A 24,822-nucleotide genomic window follows, 5' to 3' on the forward strand; every position below is an offset into this window, starting at 1 on the left:
GACACTAATTTTTCACATTCTAATTTTTCTATAAAAGTTTGTGAAATATTTTCCAAATATATAATGAATATATTGTTTGACATATGTAGACTGGACTCCTAGACCTTTTTGTTTCATAGCAGCTTCGACAGCATAGGATCTTGCATGTCTGCAACAGTGATGTGTTCCTTGATAGCTATATCTAACTGCAGACTTGATCCATCTGAGACTTTATTCTGTAGGGCATGTGGGAGATGAACTGTCTTGACTTGCATTCAAATAAGAATGAATGCTTGTCCTTTGCTCAGACAGTCTAAAATGGGTGAGTAACAAAAGGTGACTTCTTTCTGTCAGTGCTCTTCTTAATGAAAGTGCTGACTGAGCTAAGAAAAGATTGGTTTGATTATCTTAATTGTCTCTTACTGGGCCATTGGTAGTATTTACTAATTTTTCCAAATGGCCAAAAATCCTTAGGAGATGGTGATTTCTGTGATATTCTTTTTCCAAATTCATGCGGTCATAATACATTTTTAAACATATTTTACGTGAGGCATGTTAATTGATTCAAATATGATGTTGATTGTAAAGTGGATGAAATCTGTCCCCTGAGATGCCTGCTAAAGGATGAGTATCATGAAAAGGTATTTTCCTCTTTTAAGTTGTGTAGTAATAAGCTTTCTTCTTGAGTCATCAAGATATTTTTGTACAAAATTCAAAGAGGATATGATGATCTGGCTTGATTGAAAGCTCCTTCCAAACTATAATAGGTGTTTTTGTCTTTAGGAACCAGCAGCACTTTTCGCTTATCTACATCATTGCCAGGAATAAGACTCTTCTCAACTCCCTCATTAAAACATTTCCTTCAGGAGTGATTTCAGTTCCTAAAACATTCAGCCACTCTTTAGCCTAATTTTCGAGCTCTCAGGCAAACCCTGTACACTTGACTGCTCAGTTGTCTTTCTGACCCTCTCTCCCCTTGTCCATGTTTTCTCCTGTATCATACTCCACCACATAATACTTTTTAATTCTTTGTTAATTTCTTCCAAAGCCAGTGGAGTGGAGGTAATCTCAAAGATGCAATGTCATTTTACTGAAAGGTAGTGTCAGGACAGCAGAGACACAAAAACGAGATGAAAGACAAGCAGGTAAAAAAGCACTGAATTCTGGAGGGAATTTGACTTTGTATTTTCAAATCCTTAAAATATTTGATTTGCTGTTAATTTCCTTAGACATAAGTCCAAACATCTAATGCAGCACGTTTTCAGGATTACTTTGAAAATTAAACTTTTTTTTAATAAGAATTTCCAGTTCTATTTTTTTAATTGTGTGATGAGTTTGCAGCAGCTGTTTATAATTTAAGACTTCCAGGTTCAGTGCTATCTGGATAAATATATAATAAGACTTCTTCTGATTGTCCATGTTGTTTAGTAAGCTTCAAGAAAAGTAATTTCCTTTTGTTGTCAATTAGGATCATAAAAATCTTTGTGAATGCAGTATATAGCTATGGAGTTCATATGAGGGAAACATGCAGAAAAACATGGTATCTTATTGCTTGAGCTGTTCTTTGCCTGTAACAGGAAGAATAAAAGATATTTAGAGGTGTTTCTGTTGCGTTACACGATAGGTGTTATGCTGGATAAAGGCCCAAGTAATTGTAAATGAATAATTTGTTGAATGTAATTTAGCACAGCATCCTTATTTTGTGTATCAAAGGAGTCAAGTTACTGTGAGGTAATGACAACTAAGAATGGATTGTTTGCTGTTTCTCTCCCATTGTAGAAGCTAAGCCACTGGGTGATATTTGCATTAAAACATTTTTCAAAGAGAGCCAAACAGCAAATTGCTGTTAGTGTAGAATATACATTATATTCTTAAATAGAAGCAGTGCCGTTGGAAAGTTCTAGAAACGTTGCTGAAGGATGGTTCTGTTCTGTACCTTCTCACTGGCCAAACGAAAATGTACAAGCAATAGTAGTAAATGCTAACAGTGCAGAGATAAAAGAAGTGATATTATGTCTGTATATAATGAGCATGCACAGATAACAAGAGGTGGGCATAAGGTAATAAACATATAGAATATTTATGTCAGAGTGCTTTGTTTTATTGAAGTATGAAGGCAGATATGTGCAGATTCTGTCATATTTCAGAAGATTAACTTGCTTGCTGAAACAATTTTCAGCTTATAGATATTCCTTTGTTGGCAAAACTGAGGAGTGTTCATTAATTTATTTTCTGTTTTTAATTAAAATTAATTGTTTCTATTAGCTACATCCATGTAGAAAAGCTTCTCTGACTTGTTTGGTTGCACTGACATAAAAAAAATTTAGTGTTCTATTGCTGTTTTCATTAAAGCTATTTATGATACCTGCAAGGAGAATTCTTGCAGTATGGAGCATTCAACCATATGTATTTGTATAGAAAAATAGGGAAGAGGTGTTTTAGTGGAGAGTAAGAAAGAAAGGATCATGGAAATGACCCCATTAAAGAAAATGCCATCTTTCAATATCATTTGTATCACGGCTGCTCCAAAACAATGTCTCCTATTTTATTAAGTTGGCCTATAATGTCATAGGCAGATGGTGGTGATACGGAGATAGAGGTTTAACTTTCTCACCAATATTCCATTACATTTTCTTGCCATGTGAGAGTTGGCAGCAGAGGGGCATCTGACGTGGAAGTGTGCATGGAGCAAAGGTGTGGCATTGAATTCCTCCGTGTGGAAATAATGGCACCTATTGATGTTCATTGGCACTTCTTGAACATTTATGGAGACTGAGCAGTGGATGTGAGCACAATGAGGTCGTGGGTGGTGTATTTCAGCAGTGGTGCAGATTGCTGCAAGGCTCTTGTTCATTGCAGCTGTAAATGCATAACTACTGATGGGGACTCTGTATCAAATAGTGCTATTGTGCTCTTAGAATCTGTTGTATTTTCCATGGAAATAAATAGGAGACATTACTTTTGGAGCAACCTACATATATGTTTAAAATAAAAAAAAGTTGTGGTTAATGTGTATGTCGCTGATAGGAGTTAATTAGTATGCTGAAAAAGTCTTTGTAGGTATGTAGACTACTCTAACTTGCATCCTCAAAAGGGATCTTTTCCTAACAAATTGTACATTACAAAATTTAATGCTTTTTTTTGCATATTCCTCCCCTCATGCAATTAAAATTGCTACCCTGGTAATAGTTGCCTGATAAACAAGATACATATGCAAGCTAGTTTCTTTGCATAAAGAAAGTAAATACCTCTTGTCAATGTCTTAACCTTATGTTATCCTTCTACTCTTAGTTGTTATACTGATAATTAACTTTGTTGTGATGGTAAATTATTTTTGCTCTTTTTACTGTTTCCTTCTGTATGAACAAAGTTGCATGATTCTTTCAAATGCATTTGATCATTGCAGTTCTGTTCAATGTTATTGCTCTGCTCACCCTACAGTATTTCTAAGGGAGAGTCTTCCTGTGTGTATTTGTGTGTGTTTTAATTTATTTGTATTATTAAAATTATTTAATGCGTGTTAATATTCTCAGACATCAAATAAAGAAATCCTATTATCCTATAAAAAGCATGATAATACAAGTTGTTCTCTTACATAAATAAATAAATGACCGATATTACTGGAGGCTTTAAGCTTCAAGAAAAAAAATGGAAGAAGTCTTTTATCCTGGTTTTTAGAGGGCATCAGCAGCTTGCTTTTATGAAAAAGTAACAGCTAAATGCACTGCAAATAATTTGCAGTAATCCAGTTCAGTGATTCATGTGTCTGCTTTAATGGGTCATAATTCAGGATAAAGTAACTGAGTGCAGTCAGAGTGCAGACACTGCTTATGCCAGGGACTGTATCTCTTCATAAAACACACCTCAGCAGAAGCAGTTTGCCAGCCCCCTAATACCCTCTGATGTTTTGATGTCCTGCATATTTTTCCGATTAAGTTTTGAGTGCCATGTTTTTAGTTGTATTTCCACATTCATTATCCTCACGTAGATCCTTCAGCGGGTTTGCCATATATGATTATTTTTTTAATGATGCCTTTCTTTCCACTTCAGCAGTTTAATAATCTAGCACATGGCTGCTTCTCAGTACTCAGCATTCACCTCCCCAATACAGAAGAGGACATGTGCTTTGGCTTCAGAATTCCATTTGCAGCTTTAGAAATGCATATTCCCTGTGGAACAACATTTGTTTGACATAACCATTCATTTTTATTACCTCTTTAAATATGTTTATCCAGAGTTATCAATAATCATAAATAACTTGTATTCTGTTCTTGTCCTGTTTTTTTCCACAGACAAAATTGCTTACCCAGTATGTATTAAATCTCGGCAAGTATGATCAAAGCTACGACATCAGAGACCGTACAAGATTTATTAGGCAGCTTATTGTTCCGAATGAGAAGAGTGGAGCTTTAAGCAAATATGCCAAAAAAATATTTCTGGCACAGAAACCTGCTCCATTGCTCGAGTCTCCCTTTAAAGGTATTACTGCCAAAATCATTTGGTAAATGTTCATTGTGTAAAGGAATGTGACAGCCTGTTCTATTTCAAATATACTCACAAATTGCGTCACTTAGCGAACACAAATGATTAATATGCAAAGATACTCACTCTGCTTACTTGCTTTTCAGCAAACAAGGTTTACATGTTGCATACACACTATATTTGCCTGATGATAAACACTGGCAAAACTGTTTGTGTGGATTTTAAATTTGGCTTAGTAACAGAAAGTGTGTATTTCGAGGAAAAATATTCTTCCATTTAGGAAAATGTCTTTAGTCTTTTATCTAGATTTTACTAGAAAGTTGTTAATGCACTGTAAACCTATTATGAATCTGAAATAAATTGAATCTCTGTAGATTAGCTTTTTATTGTTTTTCTCCAAAGTGATAGTTTTCCCAGTGCATTTTCATCTTTTGAGAAGTAAGAACCATTGTCTTCTCAAATGAAAAGGTGATTAGGTTATCTGAATTAAAAATGCTCTGTTACTGTGATGATTTGCAATTTTAATTTTCATACTCATCTATGTTGTAAAGCTCTAAAAGGAGCTCCATTTTGAAGAAAAACTATTAAGATTCTGGATGTGTTTGTGCCAAGACATGTATATGGATTGTTTAACTGTGCTGTCATTCTTAATATTCACAGTAAAGTAATTTTTAGAGAAGCTACATTTCAGAGCAACACCTCTAAACACACTGACTGATTAGCTTTTTTATTGACCATTATGGGGGAGATTATTGTAATCTATGGACTGAAATCAGTTTTTTGACCTATGAAGAGCTTCCTAGTTTATATTTATTCCATGACATTTGAGGTAATATAATAGCAATTACCTTTAGCCCTGATTAAGATTGCTCTTTGTGGTAGAGCTCATGTTGTTTGTATATTTTCCACTCCCCCATTTTTTTAATAGATCGGGATCACTTCCAGCTTGGTACCTTGTCTCACACGCTGAACAGCCGAGCCACTGGCTACCTGGAGCTGTCTGACTGGCCGGAGGTGGCACCTGACCCTGCCGTGCGAAACGTTGAAGTGGCCGAATCGGTATGTTGGCACTGTTAAAAGTAACTTTGCCGAAGGCATAAGCCAGTACCGAGTATTATCTGGAAATGTAAATAGTTAACTAATATATTTATGCTGTACTGATTTTTTTTTTATGTGTCTGATGATCTGTATGGCATGTTTTAGCTCAGAAACTGAAATTTTTTTAAAACTGCACCATGCTGTTTATTTTTAATGAGAGAAGTGGATCAACTGTAGGCCACCTTACCTCACTTGAGGACTAAATTAACTTTCTTTCCTTCCATCTCATTTTTTATTTTGTATCTCTTGTATTCACTGTGCTGCAGTATGTTTATTACTGTTAATGATGAATGTTGCTGGAATATCAAAGTAGTAGGTCAGAGGAGGATTTTCAGTGTACAAATCCAAGTCTAGCAGAAAAAAAAAAAAAGTAGAATAAACAAAAGGCAGCAGCAGGGTAAGAAGTTGTGTATATTTTGAAGTGTAAAATTTGGAATAGACCAAGGTTTACATTTCAGGCAATCTGAATAAAATTTGGAATGTTTCTGAAAAGAAAATGTCATCTACTAGTGCACAAGTTACTTGCTGACATTACACAGGTAGTGATCTACTTACTGATGCCATTTCATTTTGGAACTGGAAACTAGCAGGCAGAATCAAGTTCTGGTACCAGAGTTATGATTTGTGCATCAGATACCAAAATACTAATAAATGTTAGTGAAAGCCATTGTACAGTAATAAGAATTGAGGTGTATTGAAATATACTGTGCTGGTGATGCTCCCAGAGATAAGTTCTTTCACCATGTCCACGTGGAAAAGCATGGGGTCCTTGTCATTAGCCAACTCCCACACTAAATTGCACATGAATTTGCCTGTAAGATGTCAGGAATGGAATGAGTGGAGAAAATTCTAAAAAATGGTTGTGTTTTGCAGAGGCCAGTAAACAATGAAGTGGTACAGCAATTTCTCCTTAGTACTTCAGTAATAATTGTTTACCTTCTTCTATACATTTCAGGAAAAGAGATATTTGTTTACAAACTTCTGAAAGCTTTTATGAGGAGAGTTTGACTGCAGTCATCTCAAAAAGTTCTATTATAAATGATAAAGTTGGCATGAAAGAGTGTGTGGAGGTGCCTTTATCCATAAAAATAAAAGCCTTGCGTGAAATTGATCAAATGGAGTAACAGCTGCTTACAACACAACAGAAAACATCTTCTGACTACTTAAACTTAAAAATAAACATGAAAATCCTTTTTCCAAGGCTTTTTTGCAAATATTTTCTTTGGAGAATACCATGTTAGCGACTTTGTGGTTGCTCTGATACTTCATATGACCATACAAAATAAGTGAGTGAAATTGAGTTAAAAAGCTGTCTCTGATGCAGACCTGCATCAGTATTGAAATGGTTGCCTGTCTATTTGTTTCTTCCCTGGCAAGAATTTTTCTTCAGCTGCTCAGCATTTTAGGGAATATGAATTAAAAAAAGTCTGGCCAAAGTAGTGTTTTGTTCTGATGTTCTCTTGTTGATAAGAATTCCATTTATTTGGAGAATACCAAAGGAAGCGAAATACAGTTGTCATCTAGCTACTGCCTGGTGGGTCTGTGTCTGTTTTCCTCTTAAAACTTGGGATGATAAAGATGGTATTTGTTCTTCATTCTAGTGTTAGAGTAAACTGAGCTGGAGCCAAAGATAAAACTCTTAACACTACAGCATCTTTTGGCATAGCAATTTATTTATGGTTACCAATGCTTTTAATCTCCCTTAGTAAATCTTTTTCTAGTCTCTCATAGGCATATCTCACCTTTTGCAAGTATATTCAAAACTTTTAGTGCTCCTAATTGTTTAAAAGAAGAGAAGCTTAATCGTCACTCTTGACTTGCTAGGAGGATTTATTTAGAAACTGCCTAATACCAATACTGCAGGTATTTTTCTTTGACATGTTATATGTATATTTTTGTATTGCTAGTTCTAAAAGTAAACCTAAATTGAAATTTATTTACAGTCAAAGGAATGGGCTGCAGTTCTCAAGAAGACACAGAAACCTACTGAAAAGTTCTACTCTGAATCGGAAGAGGAGGAAGAGGACTCTGCCAGTACAAGTGCATCAGGTAGGTATTTGGAAACGCACCTTCATCTCTGCTTCCTGGATAACTTTATGTTCAGAACTGGTCACTACATAAAAAGAATCAGGGAAAGAAAAAAAAAAAAGAAGAAAAAAAAAAACACCTCTAGAGATATCAGAAAATTGAGGGGGAAAAAGGATTACATTTACAACAGCGTAGTGGTAACAGCTAACTGTATAGATATGGCTTGTGTGTTCCTTAAATTATGTTGCTTTGCTTCCAAGATAAAAAAAAAGGCTTGTATGCTATTTTCATCTCACTTTAAAACTAGCAAGAGTAATGAGAATATGTAGCTTTAATGTTTTGTCAGAAAAATGCCCAAACCCTTAGTTGATGAGAGCCATAATTCTTGAATGTTTTTTGGCATTTGTTATTGATAAAGTACTGTTCTGACAGTATGTGCTACTATGTTGGTAAATGGTAAAACTTTTTTTAACTGTAGTATTTAATGTTTTTTATTTAGTAAATTGTTATTGTTTTACTCTGAAGTTCAACATTTATGTTTGTATTTATTACAACTGAGGTGCTGGTGGAGGAGATAACTGATGGGTGCCTTTCAAATGAGCTAAGGATTTTTTGAATAGTCACTTGCTCAAGATGAGGTAGACAATTCCCCAAGAGTGCCATTTCAGTAGATGTTAATATAGTTAAATCTAGTGATGAACATGAGTCTCACTGACTATTTCTAGACTTAACAAAAAGATAAAGAATTATCCCAATCAAGGGGTTATGCACATAAAAGGTATGGCATCAGAGACTTAAAAGACTTGCAGCATCTTGTTAAATTAACCAGATGGGCTTCCAAAACAGAATTTGGTACTTCTTCCCTCTCATTCCACATCTGAAGAAATATGCAAAGAAAAGTACCTGCAAATTGTATCAAGGAATGATCTCTTAAGCAAGAAAAGAATATATTCATTTCAGATATTTGAATATATTTTAACTATATGATTAATTACCAGATGAATAATTTTTTTTTAAAATCAGTTATTAAATCATCATCACTATCAAGATTGTGTAATTAAGCAATTAATTTGAAAGATAATCTTGCAGTTAAGTGAACGTATGTGGTAGAAAACTTGAGGTCATCTTCAACTCCTGATAGGATTTTATAGTTTTGAAGAACCCACATGTAACTGATTTATTGCTTGGAGTTCTAATTTGATTAATAGCTGTATTGTATGCTAAAGAGAGTTCTTTAATCAATAGAATTTCATAAATATTTGGATGAAGTGGTTCCTTACCTGCTTTTGACCCTAGTAAAGTAAGAGTAAAATGTGTAATTGGATCTTATAGTACTAAAACTTTATTTTAAAACCAAGTGGAATTCCTAAAATCCATGTTACTTAAGATATTTAAAAAAAAAAAATCTGAAAATTTTATGAGTGATTTTTTTTTCCAGATAGTGAGTCTGGCAGTGAAAGTGAGAAGGAACATAAGGAAGAAAGCAGTGGTGAGGAGAGTAGTGGGAGTTCCTCTTCCACTGGAGTATCAAGTGACAGTGAATCAGAAGAAAGTACACCAAAGAAAACATCTGGAACTGCTGAGGAAAGGTAGGCGTTCATTTGTATGGTTTTAATTTTTGTGATGGTAGCTGCTAAAGCATTTTTGTTGTAAACAGTCTGCTAAGTACTCAATTAAGCATATACCACACAAAGGATGACATTTCCTGTTTATCCATGTTTCCAGTATATATTCTGCATATGAATTGGGTTCATATTTTCATTAGTCAAACTACTGTATTTGGAATTAATCTAAAATCTTGGGTGGCTTTTTGAAAACTGATGTAACCTTGAGAGACTGAATAAGTGATCAAACACAGTGTATGAAACACTTAATTACCTTTTGCAGTAATTTTGCTGAGAGCTAAAATTAAGTCCTTCAACACTTTGCCATTATGTAACTAAGACAATTGATTTTTCTAAATAATGTTATATTAAAAAGATTATGATCCAAATATTAGAAGCAAGGGCTGTGAAGGGAAACGGTCATAAGATATTTAAGTGTTAGCACTTTTTAAGATTGCCCATTATCAACAACATTATCATGTATTAAAGTATCATTAAAATTTTGAGTAATTGGGGCTAATACCTTGGATTGTATGAATCTGTTTCTTCTACTGTTGTCAGCAAGTAGCCTCTGCAGACATGATCGCCCTTTAGTCTATAGTCTGCTGCCAGCTCACTTGATGAGTTTGCAGCTCAGCTCAGTCGTGGCTGACAGCGCTGATTGGGGAGCAGTACGCACTCTGCTCCTTTTATTACAGACAGTAATTAAAGCAGCTCGCCTTGCCACTTCCATAACAAACACAGCATAATGCCCTAATTATGACTTTATTAATTTAAGTCAGGATTTAATGATTTTAAAAGTGATTTATATTGTTTTTCCTGTTCAGAACAAATGAAATCTGTAGGTTAAATTAATACAGGCTTTTCATCATCGGAAAGTTAAAAAGCTAGTTACCAGTAAATTCTTCTCATTAGAATAACATCTGAAAGTTTAAGGAGTAAGATAAACAATGATTACCCGTCAAAACTGGCTGATACACAATAAAGTAACATTTTTAATCTTTAAATCTTGTTTTAAATATAAGATGTATTTTGAAAGAATGGTGTTTTTTTTTATTTATATAATGAGTTCACAATAGCTTATGTTAATACAACTACAGCTCCTGTTCAGTGGCAATGGAAGAGATGTAGACAGTTTTGTCATATTTTGTCATGTTATATGTCACGAGGAACAATATACAGTAGTGAATTTTTATTCTTAGCTGAGTGACCTAAAACAAGCTGTCATATGAAACTCCATTTTGAGAATTCCTGTTTTTTTCACCATGATCTTAACGATCAGATTTGCTACATTAGACTGTTTCTTTAAAGCACACTCCTGGTTTTTGTTCTAGATTTGCAAGCTTCAAGTTCACTGCTTTCAGAGAAAAATGCTTTCGACTGTTAAAATTCTGGGTTTTAATTTCATGGGTGGGCCTTATTAGCATGGTTTAAATTTTAATACTGATTTTTAAATGTTTTGATTGTATTTGATTCAGGCAATTCAATCTTGCAAGGTTCTTGGCACGAAGAAAGCATTACCCCTTACATTTTTTCTTTCTGTGATGTTAGATTTTTCAATTCCTTTTCCCTATATTTTTCCCTTCTGAAAATGTTGCCATCTGAAACAGTATTGCAGCATTGTATTCTTTTGCACTTCTCCTCAAGCTAAGCAAAAATATTTAAAAACTTAAGATGGGACAAAAGGGATTCCAACTAGCTGAGTGGTCTGGATTTGTTTAATTATTCTTGATCTTGTTACCCTTCCATCTTTTCAGTATCCAATTTATTGTCTTGAGGAGGAAGCTGAATCAGGTGATACACCTGATTTAGAAGTTTAAGTTGCATGCAGAGGCAAAAAAGGGAAAGTTTGCTTTCAGTGGGCAGTACTATTTATCTTTTCCACGATAACTATTAAGAAATAGTTTTTGTTTCCTGCAATATTTATATCTAGTAATCTTTCCCTCTTCATCCCCTACTCCCACTGAGACAAAGGAGTAATCTATTAATTTGTAGTTACACTATTAAAAGAGAACAGGGCAAATTTTAATAATATTTCATAGCTATTAACATAGAATAACATAATCCAAGATTGCTATGGTTAACAGAAAACTTTGGTGTATGAAGAATGCTGTCTTTGAAATCTAGTAGCCATAATGTATTTCATATGACAAAAGGTGTCAAAAGGTAACAGCTCTTCTGAATGAACTCTGTATGTCTTGAAATACTGGTAGGTATTATGGGCCTTTTTTCTAGTTGTCTTGATCTGGAAAGATTAACAAACCAATAAATGTCTCGATGTTCAAAGTCAGCTTTACTCTGCAAAAACATCTTACAATCCATCATGATTCTTTTAATCACAGGTGGAATAGGCAGAAGCATTTGATCTAAAATGGTGTCTTCACTTTCCTGAAATATCATAAGCTTGATGCATGTAGATAATGTGTTTAATACTTTATATGTTCATATATTCATTTGACCATTATCCTGCTTGTGTATGGTATATTGTGTAATGTAGTAGAATAATTTTGTATTCTTTAAATAAGCTACTGCTTCTGTCATTGTAGCCAAGTTCCATTAACTTGAGGAAGTACTGATTTCACATTCATTTCATAAATCTTTGAAATCTTGGTTGTAGGATGTTTCTTAGCTCAAGCTCTGGGGCCCCCAGCTCAAGAAAGACATGGAGCTACTTGAGCAGGACCAAAGGAGGGTTGTGAGGATGGTCAGAGTGTTGGAGCACCTCTCCTACAAAGAAAGGCTGTAGGAGCTAGGCTTGTTTGGTGCAGAAAAGAGAAGGCTCCAGGGAGACCTTTCAGTACTGAGAGGTGCGGAGAGATTCTTTATCTGGTCGTGTAGCAATAGGACAAGGTCGTGGCTTTAAAATAAAACAAGGGAGACTTAGATTACACATTAGAAGAAATTATAACTCGGAGGATGGTAAGACACTGGAACAGGTTGCCTAGAGAACCTGTGAATGTTCCATCCCTGGAGGCATTCATAGCCAGGTTAGATGGGGTTCCTGGGAAACCTCATTTACTGGAAGGTGCCCTTACCCACAGCAGGGCAGTTGGAGCTAGATGATCTTTAAGGTATCTTCCAACTCCAACCATTTTGTAATATTATTACTCCTAAGTATTTTTCTTTGGCGGTTTTCTGTGTGTCTTACACTTAATTATTTTTTATCTCTAGTGATTCAGAAGACATTAAAAAGAAAGCAAAGGAAATCTCCAAGTCCACAGGCAGTTCCTCTGATACAGAGTCTAGTTCATCAGATGAGAGTTCTTCAAGCTCCAAATCAGAATCAGACTCTAGTAGTGACTCAGATGCTGAAAAGTCTAGAAATGCTACCTCTAGTAAGGTAAGATATTTTAAATATTTATATATGCATACATATATTTGTGTGTATATATATAAAATATTAAAGGATGCATCTAACATTGTGTATTTCTTTCTTAAGGAATGGAAATGGGTAATAATTTTTTAAATATCTAAGAAACAGAAGTTTTGTAAGTATTTGTTGACTTTTCATGAAAAGACTAATCCCAAAACAATAGTAACTGGTTAATAGTTTAAGCAAGTAAAAATACTGTAAAATGAAAACTGTATATTGGTTTACTCCACGTAGATAATGAATAATGGAACCTAATTTTTTTTAGATTACTTTTAAACTGGTGAAAACATGAGGATTGCACAGCAATAATAGCCTGATTTGGGATGACTGTTAGATTAAAATGGGATCATAATTACTACAAGACCTGGATCTGAGACAATTTCTTAAGGGCACCCAAATAGAACTGCCTAGCTTTGTTTTAAAATTTCCCATTAACATTGAGAAAAGTGAAATCATCTATCTCGAGATATATACATATAGTAGAATTTTTTACTACAGGTATGTATGTACACTAGTACAATTAGTATCCTTAATGAGTAATCAACTTTTAATGCTCCCTGTTCGATATGAATAAAGCATATAAATTGTTCCATCACTTCAAGTTATATTAGCTTTTTTGCTAAATTTATGAAGTAACAATCTTTCAAATCTTTTTTTAATTGAATTCTGAAATGTGTAAAGATACAAAAGTGTCCAACAGAGTCAACAGTTTCTCTTAACTAAGTTTTTTTTTTTGCAACTCAGCTTGTGTTAGCTAAGTTTTAATTGCTGACTTTGTGAAGATAGAGAGGCTAGACGTTCATTTTATTCAAGCGTTACTGAGCTGAAGCTAATTGCATGATGTAGATTCTGTTTATTTAACTGCCTTTCATTTTAAAAATAAATATATGAGGAACTTCATGCTAAGGTTAAGGTAAAATCATTTCTGAAAATTATTTTTCTGTTGTCATAAATTTATTTGAATTTCTATCTATGCACGTTATAAAAAAATGCAGTTAGAATTGTAGCTCAGAAGTTTCCATTTTAGTAAGTGTATGGCGTTGACAATTAAGTGATAATCTGAAGCACTTTAAATTAAGCTGACACATTATGATCAGGATTTCGGTATAGACTGCTGAGTAGTCAAAACAGGACTCCTCTGTTGCATTTGATACAATTGTAGAAGCTATTGGACAAATGTGTTTCAAATACTTAAGAGAGAAGTCTGTAGCTTCATTAAGCTGTTTAGGTTTATTTCTTTAGCTGAGGAAGAAAGGCCCTTCATTTCTCTAAATCTTGATCTTATGACGTAAAAGGTCTTTGGTTTTTAACTTGACACATCGACTTACAAGCTCTGAGTTGTAACCTGAGCTTACAGTCCATTCCCATAATCTACCAGGAAGGCAAAAAAAATAATGGAGATCATAGCATAGAAATTGAGGTATATTTCTGTTATTTGATCAATGTTTCCTGCCTAATATGACACTGGATAGCGTACCTTCTTCTAAGATTTATTCGTAGCAGGGAAATTAAATATTATGAGAGTTAACTCCTTTCACACTAACTGTTTGCAGCTTCTTATAGTAACACAGATTTTTTTACCAGACAATAACAGGAACTCAGCTTTATTCTGAGAATACACTACAAAACTGTGTTCGGATAACTGTGTGCCCTCTGCTGCAATTGTCTTTCTTCCTCAGAGGGCCAGCCTTTGTGATTACTTTCACTACAGTTATTTAAACTGTTATCGTTTCTTCACAGGATTTGTGAGGACTACCAGCATAAGTAAGCTTTTTATATTTTAAAACAGTGGCTGAGAATTTGTGAAGTAAATGCACTGTGTAATATGAGAACCAGAATGTCTAAGAAGCTTGGGATTGTTTTATTGAAGTCAGCAGAGAATTGTCAAGCATTTGGATCTTTGCTAGAATAGTCTTAAAGCCTTACTTAAGATGTACCTAAAAAGAAATGTACTAGGAACAAAGGAAGTTTTAAGCCATTGACTGAAGAGTTGATCAGACTCAAAATGTAGAACTGAAGAACTGCAAAGCTTTAAAATGTCACAAAAATATTAAATAACGGGGTTTGCATACATGACAGTAAAAAAAAAGATGACAAGGAGTTAGTTGAAAAGAGAGTATAGAATTCACTATCCGAATGTTCCTTAAATTTGTCACTTGGAAACTTTGACATGGCCAATGTAGTAGAATATGAAAACAGTAAAGGTTGAATTAATTGGGCAGGAATCTGAAGTGAATTTAATGCTGTTGAATACAGGACTTTTTCACTGTTTAAGTAATGCTGGGTGCTTGCATTTGTACTACAGATGTTTCTGATAATTACATTCAGAAGTGTAATTGGATAAGGAGGTGGAGGTGACAATCACGTATTTTGTATCAAGGGAGACTACTATACTGACTAGCTTAATTGGCTTTTGTACAGGTACCTGTTTTGAGCCTTGTGATCAGAAGTGTAGCTAACTGATGATAATCCTGATAGCCTTCGAAATTGGAAAGAAAAGCAATAATTTAACAAGCTGTAAAGAACATTTCAGATAAAGTCATATGTGGAGCCCTTGTATTAAAGTACCTTTTACAGGAACTACTCATATTTAAAAATTTGGATTTTTTCTGCTTCCTGCCTCCAGGTCACCCAGGAATCAGATTTTTTCAGTTAGGCCTTCAGAAAGGGACATCTTCGACTGGAAGATCTTAATGGGAAAAGACACTGCTTGTATTATTCTGCTACAGGAATATTTGTAATGTGGCCAGTGTAGATGGGAAGATGATTTCTTGGGCTTTCTTATCCTTATAAATAAAAATGACAATACTTTCTGAGAAACACATTGGTGCAAGGAATAATTAGTAGGGTCTATTTTTATAGTTGTTCAGTTCCACAAATTATGAACTGTTAGTTAACAAATGTTCTGAGTGTTGTCTACCATTCTGTATTTTGTTGTATTTTGCTAAACATTGCCATGTTTAGCACAGTTTTCATATTAAGGTTTTATTATGTTCACACGAGAGCTTAATTTATGCATGCATCCATGCATTTTCTAGTACAGAAATAGGTTACACAAACTTCCGATTATTTTTCATATATATTACTAAGATTTTTGTGTTCTTTTCTTTTTCTTTTTTTCTTGAAGAATAATTTTGTAAAAGCTGTTATATTCACCATAATTGAGCTGTGGTGAATAGAAAAATCCGTTTCTTATGCTGCAGTGTTTTATATAATTTTGAAATATGCAGAGTTGAAGATGTTCAGGTACATAATATGATCTAAGCATTTCTACAGTACAAAGCCAGATTTGAGGATGCATGTGTAAGTAGGTGTCTCTGCAGTGGGATTTTTAAATCAGCTACTGTTGACCTCCTTATACAAGTATAATACAGTCACTCAGCTGTTAAAAACCTGATCCACTATTTAAAAAATATACAAAAACAAATTGTCTATCTTTCTGCCTGATCTCTTTTCAAGTGCTAACACAATGGAAACAGTGGGTGATCTGTCAATGCATTTGGATTGTCAATGATGGTTTTGTATAAATATTGGAAGGGTAAGAAATAAAATTCACACAGCAAAATATGATTTCATCTGCCTTTTCTCTGCAGCTCCGTGGCTCATGCTGCGGTGTGAAATTCTCATTTTACACACTTTGCAGGCGGAGCACATGAATTATGCATTGAGCAAGAGAAATCTCCTGCTTCAAGTCCTATATGCATTTACCAGGTTCTATCTCTATTACCAAGATGAATTGCAAATGGAGAAATGTTTGATGGAATATAGCTTAACTTCTTTGTTTAGTATTCTGCTTTTCCCATAGTGAGCTCTCCTGGCAGGAAGCTGGGTTATATTGTGGGTTTATTTTAAGAAAAGAAAAATAAAATTTATTACAGGGAAATGCCAGACACGTCATAACCTTTTTATTATCTTGATTTGGAATGCAAAGCTTTTTTCACTCATTAGAAATATCTGTTGATAGTATTTGTTGCAGTCATTGGCTATTCATTATTTCTAGAAAGCCAATCTATTTTATTTTCTTTGAAAAAAAAACAAAGAAAAAAATGATCATTTATATATATATATAGTGTTGCCTATATGTATTAGGCAAGACTAATTTAAATAAACTTCTGTGATGTTTTGTACAGAAACACGTATACTATGTATGCATACATATATCTGGAAATATACATATGAATATGAAAATATTTATGTATTTTAGTAACTCTGTATGTGTGCAAGCTTGACACACTTGATTGAAGTAGAAAATAACAATCATACTTTAATATTAGCTTTATATTGATTTACTTTGCTTCTGATTTCATATTTCCCAGATGGCAGGGTTGTGTTGTTGTCGTCGTCATTGATTTGTTGGGGGGTTTTTTTGGTGGGTTTTTCTGTTTTGTTTTGTTTTTTTTTCCACCAATTGTAAACTAATTGTACTTATGTACAGTATTCTGATAATGTGTGCACTGGGCATTTTTCTTCCCATGCATTACCTTGATGTAAAGTTTCTGTACTTGTATCTTAAGAGCATTTTATTTTATTCTATTTTGAAGGATTAGAAATTATCTTTGATGGATTTTTTTCCATTTCTGAAGATGAATTACATTGTAGATTCAAAGTAATAGAAGTCCAGAAATGAAACGTATATTATAAACCTACATATTGAACTTTGTAATATATTCTTAGAAACTACTTCAGGCTGGTAAACAAATAACAAAATAAAGCTAAAAGGCCTTAGTGTCACAAAATGTCTTTCTTATCTTCAGTCTTCAGTAAACAAAGTATGTGTATCTCAGTTTTTCTAAGACTTCTTTGACATGATGTAATTCATAACTCAATTATATGCAAGTAAAAGTAATTACATAATTCAGATAGCACCTGTGAGTTATGAAGTACAATATTTATCTTTATTTCACAGAAGAATAAAAGAAGAAACCAGATGAGTTGCCAATAATCACATTGGAAGAAAAAAAATGCAGTCTTGCGGTTGTGGCTGACCTGGCACTCAGGAATGCTGATTTTGCAGCAGAGTCACTAACTAAGACAAAACATAAAAGGAATGGAAAGATAAAAATAAAGATATTTTGTAAGATTTCATTGTTATAGAGGAGTGTCACAGATCAAATAAACTAGCAATGGCAGATCATTCAAATACTATAGTGATTAGGAACATTCCAGTCAGTTGATTTAAAAATCAAAGAATTAATAATAAAAAAACTTCCATTCTTCTCCGTCCACAAGAGCATTCTCCTCATAGAATACCTGAAGCACATTTGTGATTACCACAGAGAATACTGTCTGTTTGAATCACAGAAAGATTTGGGCTCAAAAGGACCTTAAAGACCATGCAGTTCCAAGCCCCTTCCATGCGCAGGGCTGCCACCCATCAGCTCAGGCTGCCCAGGGCTCTATCCAACCTGACTTTGATACCTCCAGGGATGGGGCATCCACATGTTCTCCAGGCAGCCTTCTCCATTGGAAGAAAATGAAGAGCTGTGTCATTTTGTCCCATGTCAAGCCTGATAGTATTTAACATCAGTAGATTCAAATAGTGGAGAACATCAGCCTGCTTTCTTTGTGTATTCTTGAGAAGTAAATTCTCCCAAATTAAAAAAACAAATAATAAAAATTAAAAAAAATCTTGGCATAGTATTAGCTTGCAACTGACTATGAGGCTGAGAGACTAGAAAAATTGAATGCACTTTTTAGCAAGATAGGTCATTTTGTTCTATGATGACATTCAAGGAAGGTGATTCTATCTGCTTATCTTGTGAAGGGATCTATAGAAATATCTATCTTGAGTGCTGGAAGAAGGTGTGGCAACTCGTAAGTAGTGTCTTTGAATGGAGGCCAGAAGGGGCAATATGACATTCTACTTTTTTATTTAAATCTATATTTACAGGTTTCCCCCCTCCTAGATAAGTGCAAATAATGACTTTTTTATGACTTCTCATGAAAAAAGGTTCTGTCTCTAATAGTCTCAGAAGTGTCTGATTTGTCAGCAGATTTTCTTTGAGTAGCAGTGTTATTGAAATTAAATCTAAACATGGGCTTCAGAGGAGTGAAATGTAACTTAAATGTGGAACTTGGGTTCAGCTTACCTGTACATAGAACTCTTTCTCACAAGGTGAATTCTTTAAATGCTAAGCTTTAAGCAATGGATATACACATTGCCACTATAGAAGTATTAAGGCAATTCTTTTGCTGAAATAGTAAAAGATGAAATATTTATCTATTTTGACAGAAGGAAGAAAAAACAGTACAAGACAGAAAAGCTCCAAATAAACAAGATGTGTTTCTCTTAGATTTAGATGACTGTAAGTATCTTGATTAAAGTCTCATTTTTTTCCTATAGCATGAATTCAATTCAGTTGATTCAGTGACATTTTAAATGTCTTAAATGTTGAATTTGTTCATTTTTTGTATGCAAAAAAATTTCTTGTACAAAAATGTTAACCAGACTAGTATCTTTTCTTATGCAAAATTATGATTATACATGATTTTGTTTACTGTAGAACTAAGAAACAGTTTAACAATTTGGAATGTATAGGGATGTAAAACAATTCTTTCGAGAATTTTCTGTCTAATCTTGTCTTTTGTTGAAGTGAGCTTACTTCCTTCCTCAAGTACCCATGACTGTGCCTTTTTCAACATCATGCATTATGGTATTATAATCAGATACTAAAAATGACCATTTCAAACAACAGATTAAAATGTAGTTGTGGAAAGGTAGGATAGGGCTGGTGTTACTTTTTTCTGTGCATTTTAGTGCTGTTCTTCAGGTTTACTTCTACATGTGCATCAAATGTTAGTGTTGCATTAATATATACTTTGCACATAACTCATAAATAAAAATGTGCTGCACAGCATGAACAGATGAAAGGATTAAATAGAAGGTAAAAGAGAGTACAAAATATATCTTGAATGTAAAAAATATGTTATACTTCTTTTTTCATGTTTTATTGACCATTGCTGTAATGTCTGGAAAAAATAATCTTGTGTGATTAGGAACCATATGAACACAAAGTAATTATGTCAAGATGTATGAACTTTTTAAACTTAATGAAAGTAAATCATTGCCCTTCCCGGTATTTTATTTTACATTAAGTGTCAATTGCTTTTTTACTCCTAGTTTATCCTGTAACAACGCCTGTGGCAGTTCCTGCAGCAGCTGCTTTGTCCCCAAATTTAACAGCAGATCTAGAAGGATTAAGTCTGTCAGGTTCATCGGTCATTGATGTAAGTATCCTTTAAAGAAGAGTGGAGGGAGGTCTTAGTTTAAACATACCATATTTTTGAGGCAGTCATCAAAGCTACTTTTCAGAAATACTTTCACCTGTGAAATTTTAGTTTACATGCAAGGCTGGCAGCTTCTTTTTGATCTGAAATAAATACTTCCTGTAATACGAAGAAATGGAGGAATATTGCTTGTTTAAGAAGAATGCCTAGGAGGATTTTAAACTTCTTTTTTAATCTGTTTTTTTCTTCTGCCTTGGGAAGATTTATATTTACAAATTACACATACAAACTGTACAAATCTTTCAAATCATCTACTTGCTACGTTATCAGAAATAAGCTATATAAAATCACGTAGTTATTAGTTCTGTGGTTGTTTGCTATACATGTCTCCAAATATGACATTTTGCTACTTGGAATTATTTTTTCATGAGTGTGCAAATCACAGCTGTGGGTGCAAATACAAAGGGTATGGATTTACAGTCAGTGGTATATCAGTATGTGTCATGATTCATACAGTTAGTGAACTGTGCTTTGTAGTACTTTCCATTAGGGAATCTCAAAACTATAGGAATAATTAAGGTTAGTCAAATCATGGAGGACATTCCTTTGTTGGTGAAAAGAGTAGTAGTTTGCACTCTTGGTGTTATTTAATTTTATTCTAATCTTTTTTTTTTTTGGCCAATTCAAATTTGTAATTTAATAAAAAGAAACAACAGCAGAGGGTAATTAACCTTGTGAAAGTTGGTGAGAGTGACCAGAAGAAAGCACCATATAGGCATGAGCATCTTTTAGCCTAGCCTTGTTTCTTATGTGGCTGATATCTAGAACCTACACTGCTACTTTAATAACTGCTGTTAAAGTATTTTTTGTTGGGTTTGTGAGCAATGCATTTCTAAAATTATAAACTTAGATATTTCTCAAGTAAAGAATGTGTAACAAATTATTTGACTCAAGAAATAAAATATTTTATCTAATAATTCGGTCTTATATTTACAGCTTTAAGGTGCTTATGAGACAGAATTTCAGGCTATGTGGTGGCTATCAGCTTTACCTAAGGCTGAAAATTGGGATGCAGTTAAATTCCAGGTGGGCCAGTAACAAACTGGACAGACAGTCACTTCGTGTGATGCCTAGTCATTCATGTCTAACGCATTCTGAAATTGTGAAATACTGTCATAAGTGTTACACCGCAGTGTAGAAAGAAGTGCTGTATGAAAAGGTTGAATCTGCAAAATGTTTTTTTCTTGGTGCTTTTGAGTTCGTGATAACCAGTGAGGAATCAAGAACATCTACTTATACTTGCTGCTCTGGAAACAACTGGTCATATCAGAACTAGTTGTTGCTACTGCATGGCGATTTCCTGTTTTTCAGCTATCGCTGCCATTGGTAATTCTTGCAAATGTACATGAGGCCTTTTGAAGTGTTTTGTGCTGTAGGAAAATTAAACACTAAGGTTAAAAGCTGTTCTTTCAAATTGTAACCATACAGTGTAAAAAGTCTTACATGCAAGTAGTTATGTAGAGTCATGTTGTTTTGCACCATCAAGTAACTTTCTAAAAAGGAAAATATAAAAAGAGCTTTTAAGACTTTATGTGGGAATGTCCCTCTTAAAATAATATTCTAAATCTAATCTGTGGCCATTTGTTCTAAAAATAAGAATAGTTGTCATACTTCAGAAAACTTTTTCTTCCTTCATTTGGAGAGAAAATGAATTTAACTGTAGGGCACATGCCAAACCAACAATGAGAAATTAATTTATTACCAGGCAATGGAGATCATGGAGTAAAAATAGATAAGTACAGTATATGACCCTAATATTGAAGAAATGTAGCAGTCACTTATCTTGGAATATGTCAGACAGTCTATTATTCAAATCATTCAGGACTGTAATTGGATACAGCTTTTAGAAAACTTATAACTCCATGTTCATAGAATCATAGAATCACCACAGCTGGAAAAGACCTCCAATATCATCCAGTCCAACATTTCCCACCAGACCATGTCCCTCAGTACACTCTTTTGGAGAAGTTTTTCCTTAGTAGTTGTTTAACATCACAGAAAGTATAAATACAAGAACGGTTTCACAGCAATGCTCTGAGTCACTTTAAACCTACAAAAACAACAACAAAAAAAGCATCTTGAATATGAACTGCAGTACACAGCCTAATGCTTTGTAGCACAGCTCATTTGCTTTTATGATTCTGGTTTACACATAAAACATTTACTTGTCATAGAGAGACATACAAATGCATGTTATAGTTTGTTCCAGGAAAAAATGAAGTTCTCTGGTAATTTATGGATCACTTTCTTCAGACTGTATGCAAAGCACAGTACATCCATGCTTGTACTTCTGCCCTCTTGCAGTCTTATCTTCAGATGGGTACAACAAACCAGGTAACTGGAGGCTACTACTGAGGCTTCTACAGATATGCACTCAGGTCTCATACATTTGGAGTCAGCTGAATTTTAAATGCTGAAAAATCCTTGAAGGCTTGCAAGATATGTGAAGATACAAGTGCCAATTAAGAACTGGAAGTGAGAGGCTTTTGTATGCTGTCGGTTTAAAGCAGATTTGGAAAACAGCAGAAATTGATATTGTCCCTTAAATGGAAGTTTTTAAAGTAGGAGAAGAGAGACTAAAAATCAAAACTCATGAATGACATAAGGATGGGGAGGAATATAACCTGCTGCAAGAAATAATACTGTGAGCAGGAACAGTGAAGGGAGGAAGAGGAGAGCTACGGTAAGTATCAGAGAAGCAAAAGAAGGGAGTGACTGTCTGTTCCTACTGATCACACGGCTGATGACAAAAGAAGCTAAACCACCTGTTCTTTTTGCATTATGGCTTCAGATAGTAAACTGCATCCCTAAATATATGGATCTCTGAGCTAGAAGTAACAATTATGTATGCGTCAGAAAACAGTGAGGAGGAGGGAGAACTTCTTTGGTAGCAAGAAGTGTTTACAGTTCTGAAAAGTGTTAGGAAACTGCAGCTGGATATGATTCTGGCAACAGCAGCAGTTGGTCGGAGCAAAAAGGGAATTCTAGGTCAAGATGAGGAGGATTTGAAAGAAGATTTGGTGTATTCCCTGCCCCCCAGTGCAGTGTAATCTGGGGACAAAATCAAAGCCAAATATTAAGAAATGTTTACAGTAGAAAGAAAGAGAGGAAGATGCTTGTGGTGAAGAGATACTTGCAGAAAATTTATTTGCTGCAATAATTCAGTCTTTTCATTAGTTATTATGCATATTGAATTGCAGCATAGTTGTAGAAGCGATACTGTTTTATTTACTGTTTTTCTTTAGTATACTCTGTATTCGTTTGAAAGAAGTTAATATAATATTATCAACAATATGTTTTTATTTTCTACTACTCAGAGCTCCACAGGATCTGTTCAGAAAGGGAGCAGTAATTCATGCTTTTTTCTGTCTCTTGAATCTTCTGCAGAACTCTTGACTGGGATCCATTTTGAGAACTTCTTTAGAGTGGTGATGCATAGAGCAGAAATAATAGCTTCTGACAAAAGTCAAGGTCGAGCTACAGACCTGTCAAGCTAAATGATAAATACATTTAATTTCAAATTTAGTATGTTTACGGAATTTCCTGAAAAACAGTAAATATTAACTTCTTCAAATACAAATAGAGATATTTTCAGTATAGTATCCCCCTCTTGAAAGATATTTTAATGTCTGAGTTTCTGAAGTAGTATTTACAGGGGAAAATGTTCTTATAATTTGGATTACTTTCCCAATTCAGTGCGTTGTAGCAAGTGTAAAGGATCTCTTCTTGGAAGCATAGGGAACACAGGAATTACAATAATGGATTATATAATCGGTATTGTGTGGTATGCAGTTTGTAAGGCAAGGTTAGCTACCTAAAGCGTAAGAATTTGCTAATTCCTTCAGTACATCTTCCAAAATAGTTACTGGCATGTGCTCTGCTTCATGAGTTCTATTTTTCCAAAGCTTTGTTAGCACTAATTATTATATAATTACATATATTTATAATTCATATATAAACTCTGGTCAGAGTTCTTCCAGGGTTCTTACCTCAGGAATGTCTATGTCCTCAGAATTAACTTCTTAATAGCATGAAATAGATGTGGTGCAATCACTAGTGATTGCAGCAGACTATGCAATGGTTTGAGTAGATACTTAATAATCCCTGTGTTTGCACAGATAATTGAGCAATTACTGTTGTTTTTTTAAGTAAGTAGTGTTATATTTGTGTAAATGTATGTAGTCCTTCTTAGAATCAACAAATTTTTTTGTCAGACAAAAGAAGTTACTTTTAAATCAGTTTTGAGTGTTAGCCACATCTTTTACAGTAATACAGACTCATAGTATCCTATGTGGTATTATTTCATATAGTATAGCATTTGCCCTCTTATTTTTCAGCTTTTGTAGGAAATGTCTTTTTCATATCTCACCACAGGAGAGTTTTTTCCTGTACCTTAAATGTTTCCTTTTTACTTTTTCTGAAGCCTGGTTTTTTGTATAATTGGGAAAGTTTGGTGAGGGGCGGGTGCTGAGGGAACAGTGGTGAGGTTTGCTGCATGTGTGCTATCCTCATGCATCCTTATAACTTCTCCACATTGTTGACCACACTTGTACACTAAACGGTGTTAGTGGAATTATGCAGAGCTCTCTCTCCAGCTTCATTCCTGAAGGTGAGTTTTCTTCCATGTGGAACAGTTTAAAGTATATGCGTTTCCTGCATTTTTCCCTATTCTGTGCTGTACAAGCTTTGTAGCTAACATAAAGCTCAACTGAAACAAATTCTACAAATTCCAGAAGTTAGTAGGGTGTCTGAGAAATTTGCAGCTATGAAGCAAGTGAAAAAGTATAGTCTTAAATGTAAGAGTTAAAAAACGAATTTTCTCTTTGTGCATCCAAAATTTAGCTACACAGCTCATGAGGTGTGACTGATGCTTGTGGGAAGGTGGTGTGGTCCACTGGATACAGAACTGGGTGTTACATATGGAAGATGAGTTCTATTTTTGGCTTACTACATACTATCTATTCTGGTGGG

At 34.3% G+C, this 24,822-nt stretch overlaps 1 protein-coding gene across 2 annotated transcripts in view; it reads left to right on the plus strand.

Moving 5' to 3' along the window:
* AP3B1 (adaptor related protein complex 3 subunit beta 1) overlaps nucleotides 1-24,822 on the plus strand; it is a 162,327-nt gene that overhangs the window by 93,483 nt on the left and 44,022 nt on the right. For both annotated transcript variants that reach the window (XM_085212812.1, XM_085212811.1), the window contains exons 16-22: nucleotides 4,272-4,458; nucleotides 5,390-5,520; nucleotides 7,503-7,608; nucleotides 9,026-9,176; nucleotides 12,363-12,531; nucleotides 18,797-18,869; nucleotides 19,685-19,791. In XM_085212812.1, the coding sequence (XP_085068938.1) occupies nucleotides 4,272-4,458; nucleotides 5,390-5,520; nucleotides 7,503-7,608; nucleotides 9,026-9,176; nucleotides 12,363-12,531; nucleotides 18,797-18,869; nucleotides 19,685-19,791 (924 nt within the window). The remainder of the gene's footprint in view (nucleotides 1-4,271; nucleotides 4,459-5,389; nucleotides 5,521-7,502; nucleotides 7,609-9,025; nucleotides 9,177-12,362; nucleotides 12,532-18,796; nucleotides 18,870-19,684; nucleotides 19,792-24,822) is intronic.

Source organism: Meleagris gallopavo, chromosome Z (assembly GCF_905368555.1).
Source record: "Meleagris gallopavo chromosome Z, MGAL_WU_HG_1.1, whole genome shotgun sequence".
Taxonomy (NCBI): Eukaryota; Metazoa; Chordata; class Aves; order Galliformes; family Phasianidae; genus Meleagris; species Meleagris gallopavo.